General features: G+C 45.6%; 1 protein-coding gene across 1 annotated transcript in view; it reads right to left on the bottom strand.

The window, feature by feature from the left end:
• The window catches only part of Stac (SH3 and cysteine rich domain), a 123,021-nt gene that overhangs the window by 30,002 nt on the left and 78,462 nt on the right, over positions 1-14,557 (bottom strand). Inside the window, exons 3-6 of the mRNA XM_041677362.1 lie at positions 12,143-12,243; positions 10,674-10,755; positions 9,667-9,782; positions 8,008-8,086 (exon numbers count right to left, since the gene is read on the bottom strand). Coding sequence (XP_041533296.1) covers positions 8,008-8,086; positions 9,667-9,782; positions 10,674-10,755; positions 12,143-12,243 — 378 coding nt within the window. The remainder of the gene's footprint in view (positions 1-8,007; positions 8,087-9,666; positions 9,783-10,673; positions 10,756-12,142; positions 12,244-14,557) is intronic.

Genomic DNA, 14,557 nt, shown 5'->3' with positions numbered 1-14,557 from the left:
GACATTACTGAATTATCTGCTATGGATCCAAATTTGAGTCCTTGGTCTAATTCTGACGTCGTTGCTATGCAGTCTCCTTTGGAAGTACATCACTGGGTTCAGCTCATGAGAATCTTACTTCATCCATATTCAAGAGAGAGCGGCCAGCAAATTTCCCTTCTCCGGCCTTGTTTGGTTTTGAAGTCAGTACTGTAATAGCCTCGTAAACCAAGTTAGAGAAAGCGTCTGCCGTCCTCCTTGCTGTACTTTCACTTCTCGGAGAGAGTTTATGTAATGTGGAAATTTTATACTCTTAATTGTTTGGTAGAATTTACCTATGAAGCTGTCCAGGCTTGGTAGTTTTGCCATGGAAAATTTAAATATTGATTCGGTTTCTATAAGGATCAGAAACAACTCACAATTTCTATTTCCATCCCCCTGAAGCAGTTGGGCCATGGTCACTCCAGTGATTTTGGTATCGGCTCATTTAGAAAAGGGTTTCGAGCTTTCCAGAGAGTTCGGTTGTGACGGTCTTTTCCGTGTGTCATGGTACCTTTTTGGTTATGGCATCTCGATTCCTAGTCTCTTCCATCTTCAAACTTGTTAGAACTTATAAATTTTATTCTGTTTAATATCCAGTCAAGATTTATTGCCCTGTCCTGGCAAGCTAATGACGTCGGCTCTTATCTTTGTTATTGCTTTCTTCATACTGCTTTTGGATGGGGTATCATATTTTGTTTTTTGACTTTTATATTGATATGTATGTATACATGTTCATGTGTGTGTGCATGTGTGTTCTGTGACTGTGCATGCATGTGTGTGCATGGGTGTGTGTGTATGCATGTTTAAGGAATATGGAGGACAACCTCAGGTAGAGTTCCTAGTGTGTTCTCTCTGATTGGTTAGCTCCTCCTTCCCACTTAATTCGTTCAATTTTTGTTACTTTTTGTAGTTTGGAAAATTTGCTCTATTTTACTATCCCTTGTGTTATTGTCTTGGATCTTTAATGAAGCACATTATAATAAGATCTAAGGTGAAACGTTTTAAGCTTCCTTCAAACAATATGAGGATCACTGAATGCCCATGGTCTGTTTAGAGATCGGCACTTTAGATTTTTGTTGACAACCTTTAAAAGCACCATTTTTTTTTTTAGAAAGTCAATGTATGTTTGCTGGGATTTAACTATACGCTTGTCACTTTCTTTTTTCTTATTTATTTATTATCACTCGTGTGTTTGATGTGTGAAGATGGCAAGTATGTGCAGGCCAGAGAACAGCTTTTAGAGGTCAGTCTCGTCTATCCACAGTGAGATCTGGGGAGTGCCCTGAGGTTGCCAGGCTTCAGAGGCAAGTGATTCTACTCACAGGTCCACCTCTCTGGCCCCATCACTCTCTTTGCTTTTCATCTCTTCTTGTCAGAGTGTTTGCTGTGTGTGGTAGTTTGAAATAAAATGGCCCCCAAAGGGAGTGGCACTATTAGGAGGTGTGGCCTTGTTGGAGTAGGTGTGATCTTGTTGGAGGAAGTGCGTCACTGTGGGGCGGGCTTTGAGGTCTCTCTTTTCAAGCATCATTCAGTGTGACAGTCAGTTGACTTCCTGTTGCCTCTGAATCAAAAGATAAGTACTCTCAGCTCCTGAACCACATCTGCCTGCAAGCCACCATGCTCCCTGCCATGATGATAATGGACTGAATCTCTGAAACTGTGAGTTGCCCGAATGAAAGAAACATTTTCCTTTATAAGAGTTGCCATGGTCATGATGTCTCTTCACAGCAATAGAAACCTCAACTAAGACACTACAGTTGCTTTATTTATGATTCCAGTTAAGCGTCCTCCCTCCCTCTGTCCCTTCCTCTCTTCCTCCCTCCGCCCTTCCTTCCTCCTTCTTTTCCTTCTTTCTTCCTCCCTCCCTCCCTCCTCCTTTCTTCCCACCTTCCTCTTTCCCTTTTTCCCTCCCTCCCTCCCTCTCTTCATCCTTTTCTTTATTCTTTCTTTCATACTAAAGATGCCATTTTACTGTTAGCTTCAGCTATAATCTGGAAGAAGCTTCTGTGTAATTTTCATTCCTCTCTGTCTCATCAGCACTTTGCTGTCTTCGCAGCCTTGTTCTGTCACAGAGATGCCCAAGGATGGCTCTCGGGAGTGCTGTCCTCCATCAGTTCTGTAAATTCTCAGCCAGAATGTTCTCTTACTCCCATCTCCGTATGCACGTCTAGAGAGTCACTTGGATGGGCACTGAAGCTGTCTACTCTCTTTCCATAACGCATTTTCTCTCAGATTCCAGGTCCTTGCTGCCCTGGGTATTCACTATTTTCAGTCGCTCTGTGTTTCTGGATGCTACTTCTCTCTTTAGATGTGTCTAACACCTATTCAACCTGCCAATCACATTTCTACTTTACAATATTTTAGAAGCTCTCTATCTGGAGTTGTCTTCAAATTTTCTTATTTGTTAGCTTCTTGTTCTCTCATTGGATCTTCTAGTTTATGCTTCACATTTTAAACATAAATGACTACATAATTCTGTTCGATAATTTTGACATATGTGCCTCCAAGGACTAAATTAACTGACCCTGCTCCCTCTCCCTGCAGCAGCGTTTTCAGGTGTGCTCTATGGTGCATTGGTTAGCACAGGGGATGTCTAGTGTATGAGCAGCACATTTTCCTGCTGGGTGAATTGCGATTGTTAGATTATATTTGTTGAAAGCTTATTGTTGGGAGTGTTTGAGTTCTTGATTTAAATTCCATAGACAGGAGTTATCTTTACCTCTGTGCACAAATTATGACCTGCTCTCTCACTTGACAGTTTTAAACAGAAATTTCTATGTGCTTTTCTCACACAGGGACCATGGATTCACATTGTAAATTCAAGAAGGAAAGTTCTACCTCTTTCTCTCTTACTCTCTTTCCTACTCCCCCCCGCCTTTCACTCTCCTGTTCCTCCTCCACCTCCTCTTCTCTACTCCTCAACTGGTGACAATTTAGTATTTGATATCCAGAAACAACATAAGCTGAAGACAAAAGTAAATCATCAATACCAAAGTTGGTTTATTTTTCTTTCTGGGCAAAAGTTCTTCACTCAAGCGTTGCAAACTGAGGCAACACTGGGCTTTGCGACATCCTTGAGTGAATGTGACCAGCTCAGTAAGAATGTGTATTGCCTGAACCCTGTTCCTATTCCAGGGGATCATGATCAGTGTGGCTGGAGTGAAATGCGACTACCGAAGGCTGCTGGGAAGGCTGATATCTGGCAGAAATGTGGCTACCAAGGGCTGCTGGGAAGGCTGATATCTGGCATTCTGAGCAGAGACAGGCAGTTACCTATGGCTTCTCAGTTTTCATATTGTTTTGCCATGAGGGAAGCATTTAGCAGGGGAGCCTGAGGTGAAGGTTGACACCTTCCCCGTCTATAATGATAGACCCAGGAGAACCGAAAAAAGGAACGAGGACTCGGACCTGCCCAGGACAACCCAGAATAGAGAAGGCAGACTTCAGTCTGAGCAGTAATGATGTCAACTGAGCTCTCTTTTAAGGAGACTGGAGAGAGATGTTCCTCAGGAAATCTGGCATGCCCTTTGACTGGAAGATATAACATGTATGTGAATTATGTGTGTTTTTTGGACCTGATGAAACACCATCCAGAACTGGTTGTGACCAGTTCCGCAGAGCTTCTGAAACGCCACACCTTCTGGTCATGATCACGGGCCCCTAAGGAAGCTCGAGCATATCAATGTGCTTTCTTCCCATTATCTCAGAGACTTCATGGATGAGGGACTGAGATCAATCAAAACAGTGTGGAGCAAACGCTGCATAGTTAATCCCCCTCCGGCTGCTGAGGCTTTGTGAAGAGAGCTATTGCTGATCAAAGGGGCTGGTTATTCATAAACCTCTAAAGCTTGCTGGAGTTTATAGCTAGCTATAAATGGATCTTTCTCTTCCTATGACTTTCTTTTATTTCTTTTCTTTTTCTTATTTCTTACTTTTAAAAAAACTGAGATGGGCTGCTTCTGTAGTTTGGGCTGGCTTTGAACTGTGGTCATCCTGTCTCTGAGCATTCGGATGTCAGGTGAGACGTATGTCCAGTCCAATACATCTCTTTCAATATGGCTGTGAATTGCCCATTAACACGGAATAGATGGAAAACAGTCAACTTTATGTCCTTGAGTGTATTTTGTTCTTTATTCTTCATCTATTTCAAATGTGCTCTCTCTCTCTCTGTCTCTCTCTCTGTCTCTGTCTCTCTGTCTCTCTCTGTCTCTCTGTCTCTCTCTCTCTCTCTGTGTGTGTGTGTGTGTGTGTGTGTGTGTGTGTGTGTAGTGAGAGAAACCGAATACTCTAACCCTACTTATCAACCACCACAGATAATATATACATGTGGACTCAGCAAACCTAGATGGCCTGAAATTCTACATTTCTAACAAGGCCCCAAATGATATAGGGTCTGCTCATTCTATGGATGGGTAGAGTAGAGTCTCTGGGCTGTGTCTCTGCCTCGAGGGGTTTACACAGAATTTGCTACTGGCAATCACACTTCACAATGATAATTCCCAAGTCCAGCTCTTTGCAATGTATTGCTCTGTTAAGAGCAGTTGGTGAGAGAAGACCTCTCTACCATTAAGGGAAATCTTAACTATCAAATGGATGAGTCTAGCAGGCTAGCGCTGATGGAGGAGTCAGACCTGGATGGCTGAGATAGAGTCACGTGGTAGGCACGTGATGGATGTTCTGATGAGCTATGGGAAGATTTGCTGATGGGCTAGATACGGAGGTGTGTGGAGAAAGGGGGAGACAGACCAGATGCAAAAGACTTTGGCCTACTCCACTTGTTGAGTGACATTTCTATTTCCTGAGAGAGACAGGTGTGGAAGAGTCCGCGTGGGTGGGTGGCCGAACAGACCGAGAAAAAGCACGTGTGTTTGTTAGTTTTATGTCACCTGTTCTGCAGCTGGAGACTAGGACAGAGCAGAGGTCCAGAAGGTTTTGCCCAAAGCAATACAAGATCTGCACACTAAAAAAATGTAAATAATTCGCACAGAAGAAGGCAGAAAAAACCCTGGCCAAGGCTGATTAAAACTGGCCGCCGGGGCAGGCACTGTCTCAAATCCATTCAGCCCTGCACAAAATCTCTAGGCCACTGGGTGGAGAGTCAAGATGCTAATGAAGGATGGGATGATAAGTAGCACCGTGTAACAGAACTTGAGCGAGACGGTCCATGCTGTGCAAAGGAGCCCGCAAAGCACAGTCTACTGTGTGCTAAGCACCGCTGAGCTCCTGAGCTAGCTCTCTGCTCTGGCTAGTTTGCCCATCCTTTCTCTTAACAAACTATTGTCCCAGAATCCACTGCAACTATGTGTCTCTGCTTAGTTCTTTGTTTGGAGATGCAAGAATCCAGAACCCTCCTTGAAGTGCCCAGGAACCCTGATATAAGCCAACATTAGTTCCATATTCTAAAGACTGGGCCTCATAGGCTAAAGCTATCTGGAGAAGCCTGATGCTGGAGATGAAGCCTGGCTTATCGTATGCGGGTGGCATTACATTATCTTATTCAAAGATCACAGCAGCCTTATGGATTCGCAGTTACTGAAATTACACTTAAAAGCTGCTAACAAGTGCCGATTCCCCTCTTGGGCCCACAAGGTAACTAAAAGTAAGGTGTGAGAGCCTGGACGCCTCCCTGCCTTCAGTTTTGTATCTGTGGCTGGGTTACGACTTAGAGGTAAACAGTGGTCCTTAGCCTTCCCTGCTGGGTCACCTTGAACTTCAGGAAGAGCAAAGCTTCTCAGATGAGGACAATCATCCATGAAGAAGAGGCTGTACTCTTGTAAAAATCAAATAAACAACTAACAGCACACTGGACCACTGTGCAGAATGAAGCTGAGATGACGGTAGACCAGGGATGGGCAGGACTACAGCTTGACCAAGACTCCTTAATGTGGCAATGCTCTTGCCCTTTATCCAAGGTTTATTTTCATTTGCGCATGTGTGTATGAATATGTGTACTTACATGTGCACAAGCGGCTCCGGAGAAAAGAAGAGGATGTTGGATCACCTGGGGCTGGAGTTACAGGCAGTTGTGAGATGCCTGATGTGGATGCTGGGAACTGACCTCTGGCCCTCTTCAAGAACAGCAAATGTTCTTAACCACTGAGCCATCTTTCTAGCCCACCTTGCTGTCTTTTAACCGCTTGTTTGTACCCTGGGTCCCTGTGTCTGTTTCTTTTCCCACTGTGGCCACTTTCTTCACTCTGCTTTTTGACATTACGAATCTATCTAGTTGGCCTCCCTAAGCCTAACCTGTTGGAACTTCTAGTGATGTCAATATTTTCAATTTAGAGATGGGGTAAAAAGCAGCTATTTAGTGTCTCTAGGTCACCTGCTCTCAAGGTGAAGCCAAGAGCTCGGCTTACTGAGGCCTAGATGTCCAGTGTAGTGGCCTTCAGGTCTTCTGAAGCAGACAGCCAGCGGAAAGGTGACAATAGAGATTAGACTCAGCATGAGTGGCCAGCCAGACTCGCCACATGAATGCGCAAGTTTAGTTATGTATCTAGTGGTTTAACCTGTGAGATGTTGAACTCTGGAGCTGCTGGCTAAATCCAGTTGATAGGCACACAGTTCTAAACAGACCTGGGCCAGGATGGCTCTGCCCGATTCTGCCTGCTAACTTGTATCTGCTACATACTGTTAAGGGCTCAGCTAGAGGTTCCACCATTTTCCTGTGTGATGGTGAAGAACACATGAATTAAAGTTTCCAGAAAAAATAGTCACACCTGTGTGAAAGGTTCAAAAAGGCTGATCAACTTATTGATCTCTGTGATTGTGGAGTCACTTCTTACAGATCTGGAGCCAAATCGCCTTGGGCTACCTTTAGCCCCTTTAATGGGTATTTATCACTCTCCTCTGTGTTTGACCACATATCTGTGGGACTGTGAAGCAAAATCCTATCTGGAACATTCAAACAGACCCCCATCTTCCACCCACCCAAAGGCTTGGGACATCTTCAGAGAGTTGAAACCCCAACCAAGACTTCCAGGCTTTGCTGTAACCACCTAGCGGATATTCCTATTAGTTTAGTGTGCGTGTTTGTACGTGTGTATACAAGTATCCATGGAGGCATGAAGTGGGCATCAGATCCATCGGAGCTGTAGTTTTATGTGTTGCCTGATGTATGTGCTGAACTCTGCCACTCTGATAGAACAATCAGCCCTCTTCACCGCTGACCCAACCCTCCAGACTCCTTATTGAACTTTTCTTTTTTAGTGTGTGAGTGTGTATGCATATGTGTGTGTTGCGTGCTTGCACATTCATATGCATGTTCTTACGTGTGCAGGCATAGATGATGTACAGGCTTGAGTGTACATGTGTGCCAGTGTTTGTGGAAGCTGGTGTGGTCAACCTTTGCTATGACTCCTCAGGCATCATCCGCCTTCCCCCTTTCTAATGTGGATTCTAGACATCCATCTCACGTCCTTACACTTTCAAGGCAAGCACTTACTGAGGTATTTCCTCTCTCTCATAGCGATTTTCGAGTCTTCATCTCATTTAAGGACTTAACGTGTCCCACTCTCTCTGCCTGGCGCCACTGCCCACCTGATTCAGGCGTCTCAGATGTGGCACAAAGTAACGTACAAGAGGTCAGGTTTTCAGACCTACTCTGTGTCACTGGAGGAAAAACTCATTCACAGAAGGGTTGTAAACAACTCCTGAGCCTTTTAATGGCCAGACCTGTAGGTCTGAGAACACAGCAGAAAGCGTGGAGGGAAATGGACTCAGAGCACTGGAACTGCCTGGAATGGACACCCACCTTTCTTCAAGAACACAGACTCTTGCCTATGTCATAGTCCAGAGCTATCAGAGAATGAGAGGGGCGTGAAAGGAATGGACTCTGCCCTGTATCCCTGAGAGTGTACTCTGGTCCCTGCAGGATGGTTCTCCACTCACCAGAGCTATCAGAGAATGAGAGGGGCATGAAAAAAAGGATTCAGCCCTTGAAGCCCGGGAGTGTGCTCCAGTCCCTGCAGGCTGGTCTTCACTCACCACTGTTGCTGCGTGTCCTGAGGTCAGATCCGTCTCCTGATCCATCAGCCTCTTCAGGAACCTCCACGAGCTCTGACGTCTTGGAGAAAAGAGGAGACAGCACAGAGTAAGCCAGTGATCCATGATGTATCATGGGCCAACTGAGTATAGAACTTTAATGTCCGTTCTGGATCTAGAGAGGGATTTGAATTGAATTTGTGAATTTTCAGTTGTTATATATGGTCCGTCATTGATTGACATGCTAAGGGGCATACAATTGTCCACATATACTCACACACTTTCGCATATTTTTATTTAAATCACATTTAGCTCCATTTCTATGTTTCTTCCAGTAGAAGAGAGTTAACATCACCATTTGAACTTCCAATGAGAATGATACCCTCTTCAGAAGGTCATCGGGTCATGCCACAAATTCCAGGAGCCTGGGGAGGGCTCAGTTTTTAAAGTGGTTGCTGTGTGAGCATGAGAACCTTAGTCTGGATCCCCTGCACTTACATAAAAACCAGGCATGGGGGACAGGTGCTTATAACCCCAGTGTTGGGGGGCCACTGGGACAAGCAGATCCCTGAGCTTACTGGCTGGCCAGGTGAGCTGACCTGGTGAGCTTCAGGGTTACTGAGAAACTTCATGTCAGAAAAAACATGGTTAAAATGGTTGCAAGTGAGAGGAGAGAGAAATGCCTTGCCTCGACCTTTGACCTCCACATTCACGCACACACATTTGCATACCCTCATGGGAACATTGGCATATAGTAAAACACATGTACAATGGCACAAGTAATATTCTACGTGCCGAGAGACAGTGTCCACCAGAGCCAAACACTTCCATTTTATTAGCAGATCCTTCAGGGCTCATGTGGAATGGCCATAGTAATAACCCTGACACAGCTGTTACACTCTCATTCTTAATAAAATAGAACGAGACATGTAAGTGTGTCTTCCAGAAATGCTAAACAGTGCTTTCTTCTATGTGTGTTTAGTCTTTACAACCAAATGAACCAAAGGATGGGGATGTCTGTCCCCTTCCTCTTTAGCGTCCCCTACAGTGCCAGCAAACTACCACGGCTATTCACATTCCTGAGAAGGCAGACCTAGCTGGTGTCCGTGTTATGCATGAGCTAGGAGAACACATGGAAGCTGCTCTTCATTCTTTTAATTGCCACTTTTCTTCTCGAGAGCTTCACGTAGACAATGAAACATGATTATAATTTTTTTTTTTATTTTGGAAGTCAGTGGAAGAACAAAGCTTTCCATGAGTTAAGGATGGCTTCTTAGCAATCGTGTGGCTTCAGAAGGCTTTCTAGTCTTGCATGCTTGACCTATGTTCTTACTCTCTACCACTGGGCAAGGAGTGCACACCTGTTTGACACTAAGCTCAACAACTTGTTGAGGTTGGGTAGCCAGTGAGTTTGAGGAACCTGTGCGCTCGCTCTCTCTCTCTCTCTCTCTCTCCCTCCCTCCCTCCCTCCCTCCCTCCCTCCCTCCCTCCCTCCCCTAGTACTGGGATTACAGTCAGTCACAAGAACTGCCACAGCTTTTACATGGCTTCTTGAACTCAAACTTGGGTCTTCATGCTTACCCGCTAGTACTTAGATAGCTGAGCCACCTCCTCCCCTTCCTACCCAGACAACTTTACCGAACAGAAGACCATGTCAATTACCGAGGTTCTGGGGGGTGAGTCAGACCCACTGCCTGAGCTGCCCTTCTTCGTTCTCTGGGCCAGGGAAGTGCCAAATCTGAGGGCCTCATACACGGGATCCACCTTATTGCCACAAGCTGCAAAAGAAGAAGAGACCCATTTCAGAGAGCCCAGCTGACCCAAGAAGCCAGATCTCTGTCAAAGAGTCTTGGGGACCTGACCAGGGGCAGATTTCTTTCCCAATCAATGGACGAGGGCTCACATTAAATGCCCTTGCCTCTGTGTGGAACTCCACACATCCAGCCAGAACTGATCAGAACATGAGAGAAGATATCCACACCACATCTTTAGATGTACTTTATTAAACAGTATGTGTCATTTGCTGAGTTTCTACTCAGCATTGGTAAATATGTTATATTACATATACTATATTAATATATTATTGCATATTATACATATGCTATATATAGTTGTATATATACTAGATACATATATAAACAATTGTGAGAAGTAGTGACCACTGGCCCCATCTTACAGCATATGGCTGAAGTTCAATGACATTTGATAAATGGGGCGCTGACTCTGCACATGGGCTGCAGGGTGCCATGTCCTATGCTGATGGTTGCGTGGGTGTGTTCTTTGATGCTGATGGCTGGACAAGTGTGTTGTCTTGTTGCTGAAGGTTTAGAAAGCATGGCGTCTACTTTTGAAACTCTGCTTTTTTGTTTGTTTGTTTGAGTTTTTCCAAGACAAGGTTTCTCTGTAACAGTCCCACCTGTCCTGGTGTAGACCAGGCTGGCCTCAAACTCACTGAGATCCTCCTGCCTCTGCCTCCTGAGTGCTGGGATTAAAGGCGTGCACCAGCACTGCCCGGTTGACACTGCTACTTTTAAACTCCACTAGGGAGAGCATATGTTTCATCTCCAGAAATTATTAGAGCTAAGAAGCTCTGCTATTCCACTGGCTTTGCAGCCCCTATAGGGTCACCGTCATCACTGGCACCTCCGTGCATCCTCGTCCCAACTCACCAATGGGCATAACTTCTTTAATGCATCCAAACTGCTCATGAATGAGCAAAGGGGAGCTGTAGTAACGCCGAAATCCCTTTGGCTGGAGAGAGAATGAAAAAGAGAAAGACTTAATGTCAGAGAGGAGATAGAAAAAACTAAGCAGCAGTTCTAAAGATAAAGCCAGTTGTTGCCTCCCTTGAATGTACTGACATAGCCTGCTGTTGTTATAATTTACCACTGACTAGGGGAAGGGGATAGAGGAACAGAGGGAGGTGAGCAAGCTAATGTTTCATCTAGAAGGTAAGCTCCCAGCCTTCTGTCCTTGCCTCTTCTACTCTGCTCTTATAAGCTCACTATGTGCTGAACCCTCACCCCCACCCCAGAATACGTCTCACAGTTTTCCACCACAGCTTACTGTGGGTGCTTCAGATGATAGAAAGCCCACACTGGGGAAGGTAGAGGTCAGGACATGCCCAAGGCCCTTGTAGGCTTTCAGAGTGTCACCCAGAACCATCAGCCTTGCTTTCTGGGTTCAGTTGTGTTTCTGACCTGTGGTCTTTCCCTTGGCTTGTTGGAAGTATCCTTGGAAATACAGACAGGGATAGATTGCAAGCCAGAGTCACTGGATGCACTTTCTAAGGACCTGGATTTGATACACCCCAGAGTTGGCAGGTGACTTGAAACCCATATGCATCTATGAATCCTCACACATCTCTTGCAAGTGGTGCTCATCTTTGAGCACTGCTAGAGATAGGGATTAGAGGCAGCTCCCCACCCTGAAGCAGGTCTTTGATAGCATTGCATCTGGTGTTAAGCCATTTTCCCTAGTTATCATGAAACCTTAGAGTCAGAGAAAACATCAGATTCCTTCCCGGGCTGGAGACTGTTGCTACTTCCCTATGGTAGACATTCTTGGTGTAATACTTTGGACACTCTGGGTTCAGTGGTCTTTAAAACGTGTTTGGGTATACACTGGGACTGAAGGCCACACTCCTGAGATGGCCTGAGCAGATGTGCACAGACTGGGAGATCTCCTTTAGTCTGACCTACGTGACTGTCACAGGGACACTCTGTGTGTGTGTGTGTGTGTGTGTGTTAGCTTCAGTCTTCTCTCCACCCCCACTCAACAGCTAATGGAGACCACACAGTATCAAAGCACCCTAGTTTGCACTGGCTGATGGGGGCTCCTGTAATGTTTAATGTTCACTCTGAAAGCCTGAATTGTCCCAGGAAGAGGAATGAAGCGCTACAGCTGAGAAGTCCCCACCTGAGAGGTGGGACACTGTCTGAGGGTTGGACTCCTGTCCAGTGTAGCACATTCGTTACAGATATTGGCATGTCTCAGCTCCTTCACTGTGCCAATTTCAGTGCTTCTGGGGCCGCTTCAGAACTCCTGAGAAGGCGTTTCTCGGGTGTGGCTTCCCTGGGACAGACTCCTAAGGACTCAAGAGTGTTCCAGGGCTCTGTCTGTCCTCACCAGACCTTACCAGCTTGCCCATGCAGCGCTGGGGTGCCAGGCTGTCTGCACACTTGTGATGGATGCTCATCTTACAGGCCCCGCAGCGCAGTCCGTGCTTAGCGTGTGTTCCTGTCAGGCACACAGCACACTTTGGTTAGGTACAGCCTGCCCTTTATTGTGGTCTGGTCAGAAATCACTGAAAGAAAGGGAAACTTCTAGCCAGTTAATTCTTATCTGAGGATTGTTTTTCAAGAAACTTGATAAATGGAAAATTTTAATATAATGTATCCTCACATTTCCTGCTTAAGATATCCACTCTGGTTTTTCCCTTTTTATTGTTCGTGATGTTAGCAAGTCTGAACACCCGTGCTTTCTTTGTCTTAATTCAGATTAGCAAAATCCATGTCCTTTACTGTTCATGCTGGTTGTCCATCGTCCATCTCTTCTCTTTTGAACCCTGCTGAGTCATGCTGGTCCTAACACCTCACCCATGCTCACCTGCTCACCGTGATGGGGAGGTGTGGCAGTAGTGGAGGGAAGCTTGCAATCCCTCATGCTTATGAACTGTCAGTCATGTGACTTTCTTTCAGTTCTCTGGATGGCTTAGCTCTTTAGTCCCTCAGGGTCCCTGCATGCGCTGCTTTCCATATCTGCAATGCTGCTCGGTCTCTCTTCACTTGTCTAGTGACCCCTTCATACTTTGACTCTGTCATTCATACCAAGGATTTCCCTTCCTTCCTGGTATCTCCACACCACCCCTCTTCCTCCTTCTGTCCTCCCTTCCCTTCTTCCATCGTCCTCTCCTCTCATCCTCTCCCTCATCTTCTTCTCTTCCCTCTTCTCCCTCTTACTTCCATCCTGTTACTCCGTTACTCTCATCTCTCTGTCTTGTCTCTGTCTCTCCTTCTCCCCCTCTAATTCTCCAGCCTCTCCCTTTATCTCTCCCCCCTTCTTCATACTGGAGATGAACACTGGGGTCTCACACATGCTAGGTATGCAATCAAGTCTCTGAGCCACAACCCAGCCCTCTAAGGTTCTTTGTTGCAGCACCCTGGGACTATCTTTTAGAACATTTATCATAACTAACAAAAAGCATTTACTTGAAAGCGTGCTTTTGTTTCTCTTTCCTTCTGGAGGGTGAACTCAATGAGACCAAGGCTGGTGTGCCTTGGTGTGCTGCTTCAAACCTTGTCCTGTGCACAACACATTCAATAAACTAATGAACAAATCCCTTCACGATCCCAGTACACAGTGAAGCAACAGTGACAGATCTGAGGTACCTCATGGGAGCAGACTCTTTGACACTGGAGGAGTATCCAGTAGCTGAGAGGGATGTGAAGTTCTATCTGCATTGTTTAATCTTAAAAATGAGAAGTCAGGGGATGTAATTTGTCCCAAGGCAATCGAGGTCCCACCTTGTTCCTTTCTTTCACAGCTTGCCTCAAATACCTCCTCCCATTTTGGCAGAATTACTTAATGTACATGGTGATGAAGTTGGGATTAATTAGATGTTATAACAAAGAAATGCAAGGACGCACAGTTCGTGTGGAAAAGCAACGTGTAAGCCTGTCCACTGGGAGGTGCCACCTGGAAAGTCCCTTCAGGAAGCCATTTAACAGAGGACCTGTCTCTGCTATGATTGAAGCTGCCCCCTCAGCACGTGCGTGCATGTACGCGTGTATAATACATGCCTGCACGCATGCACGCACACACATACACACCATGAAAGCATATTACTTGTTTATACACTGTGGCAGAAAAGTCCCCCCCCCCTTTTTCCGAGAATAATCCCTCAGATAAAGCAAGTTGTATTTCCAAAGACTGGCCTTGGAAAGCAGTGACTTCCATTTCAATTCTGAGCTCACTATCTGTGCCTGCGTGGGAAGGTAAGCAAGATCTTCAAAAGGAAGTGGCTTCCCTGTGAGCTGGCCTCTGAAATGGCGTCATTATAAATGATGGTCTGTTTTCCCTCATCTATACATTTCCTTTTCCTGACTCCGGTTTTCCAGCCTGCTTTCATACTCCGCTGCTTGGCATGAATCAGACTGCCAGGAATGACTCGGTGTGAGGTGTGCCCACTTCCACTGCACAGTGACAGCAATGACTCGGTGCTAGGTGTGCCCACTCCCACTGCACAGTGACAAGCTTGACTAAAGGGAGAAAGCTTCTACTCTCAGCTTCAGAGATCGGGGAGAGAGTGATTTGGATCACTGCAGTGGTCCTGGTTTATTCTAGAAAGATTTGGAGAAGGCCTGGTCTGACTTCTTTTTGTGACTCCTGCCTTCCACCTCCAAGGCTTTGTTGTGTGTTCCCTTGTGTCTGACTAGAGAGAAGTATGTAGTATTGAATTTTAATATGTCCACACTGGCTCTCCGAACTTCAAAATGCAGCCGCACACTTCTGATCCCTTAACTACCTCATTATGCCACTGTACTGTTAGCAG

Source organism: Microtus oregoni, unplaced genomic scaffold (assembly GCF_018167655.1).
Source record: "Microtus oregoni isolate MIOR12 unplaced genomic scaffold, Mior012 000028F_ref0000031, whole genome shotgun sequence".
Taxonomy (NCBI): domain Eukaryota; kingdom Metazoa; phylum Chordata; class Mammalia; order Rodentia; family Cricetidae; genus Microtus; species Microtus oregoni.
This window is presented reverse-complemented; position numbering and strand designations above follow the sequence as displayed.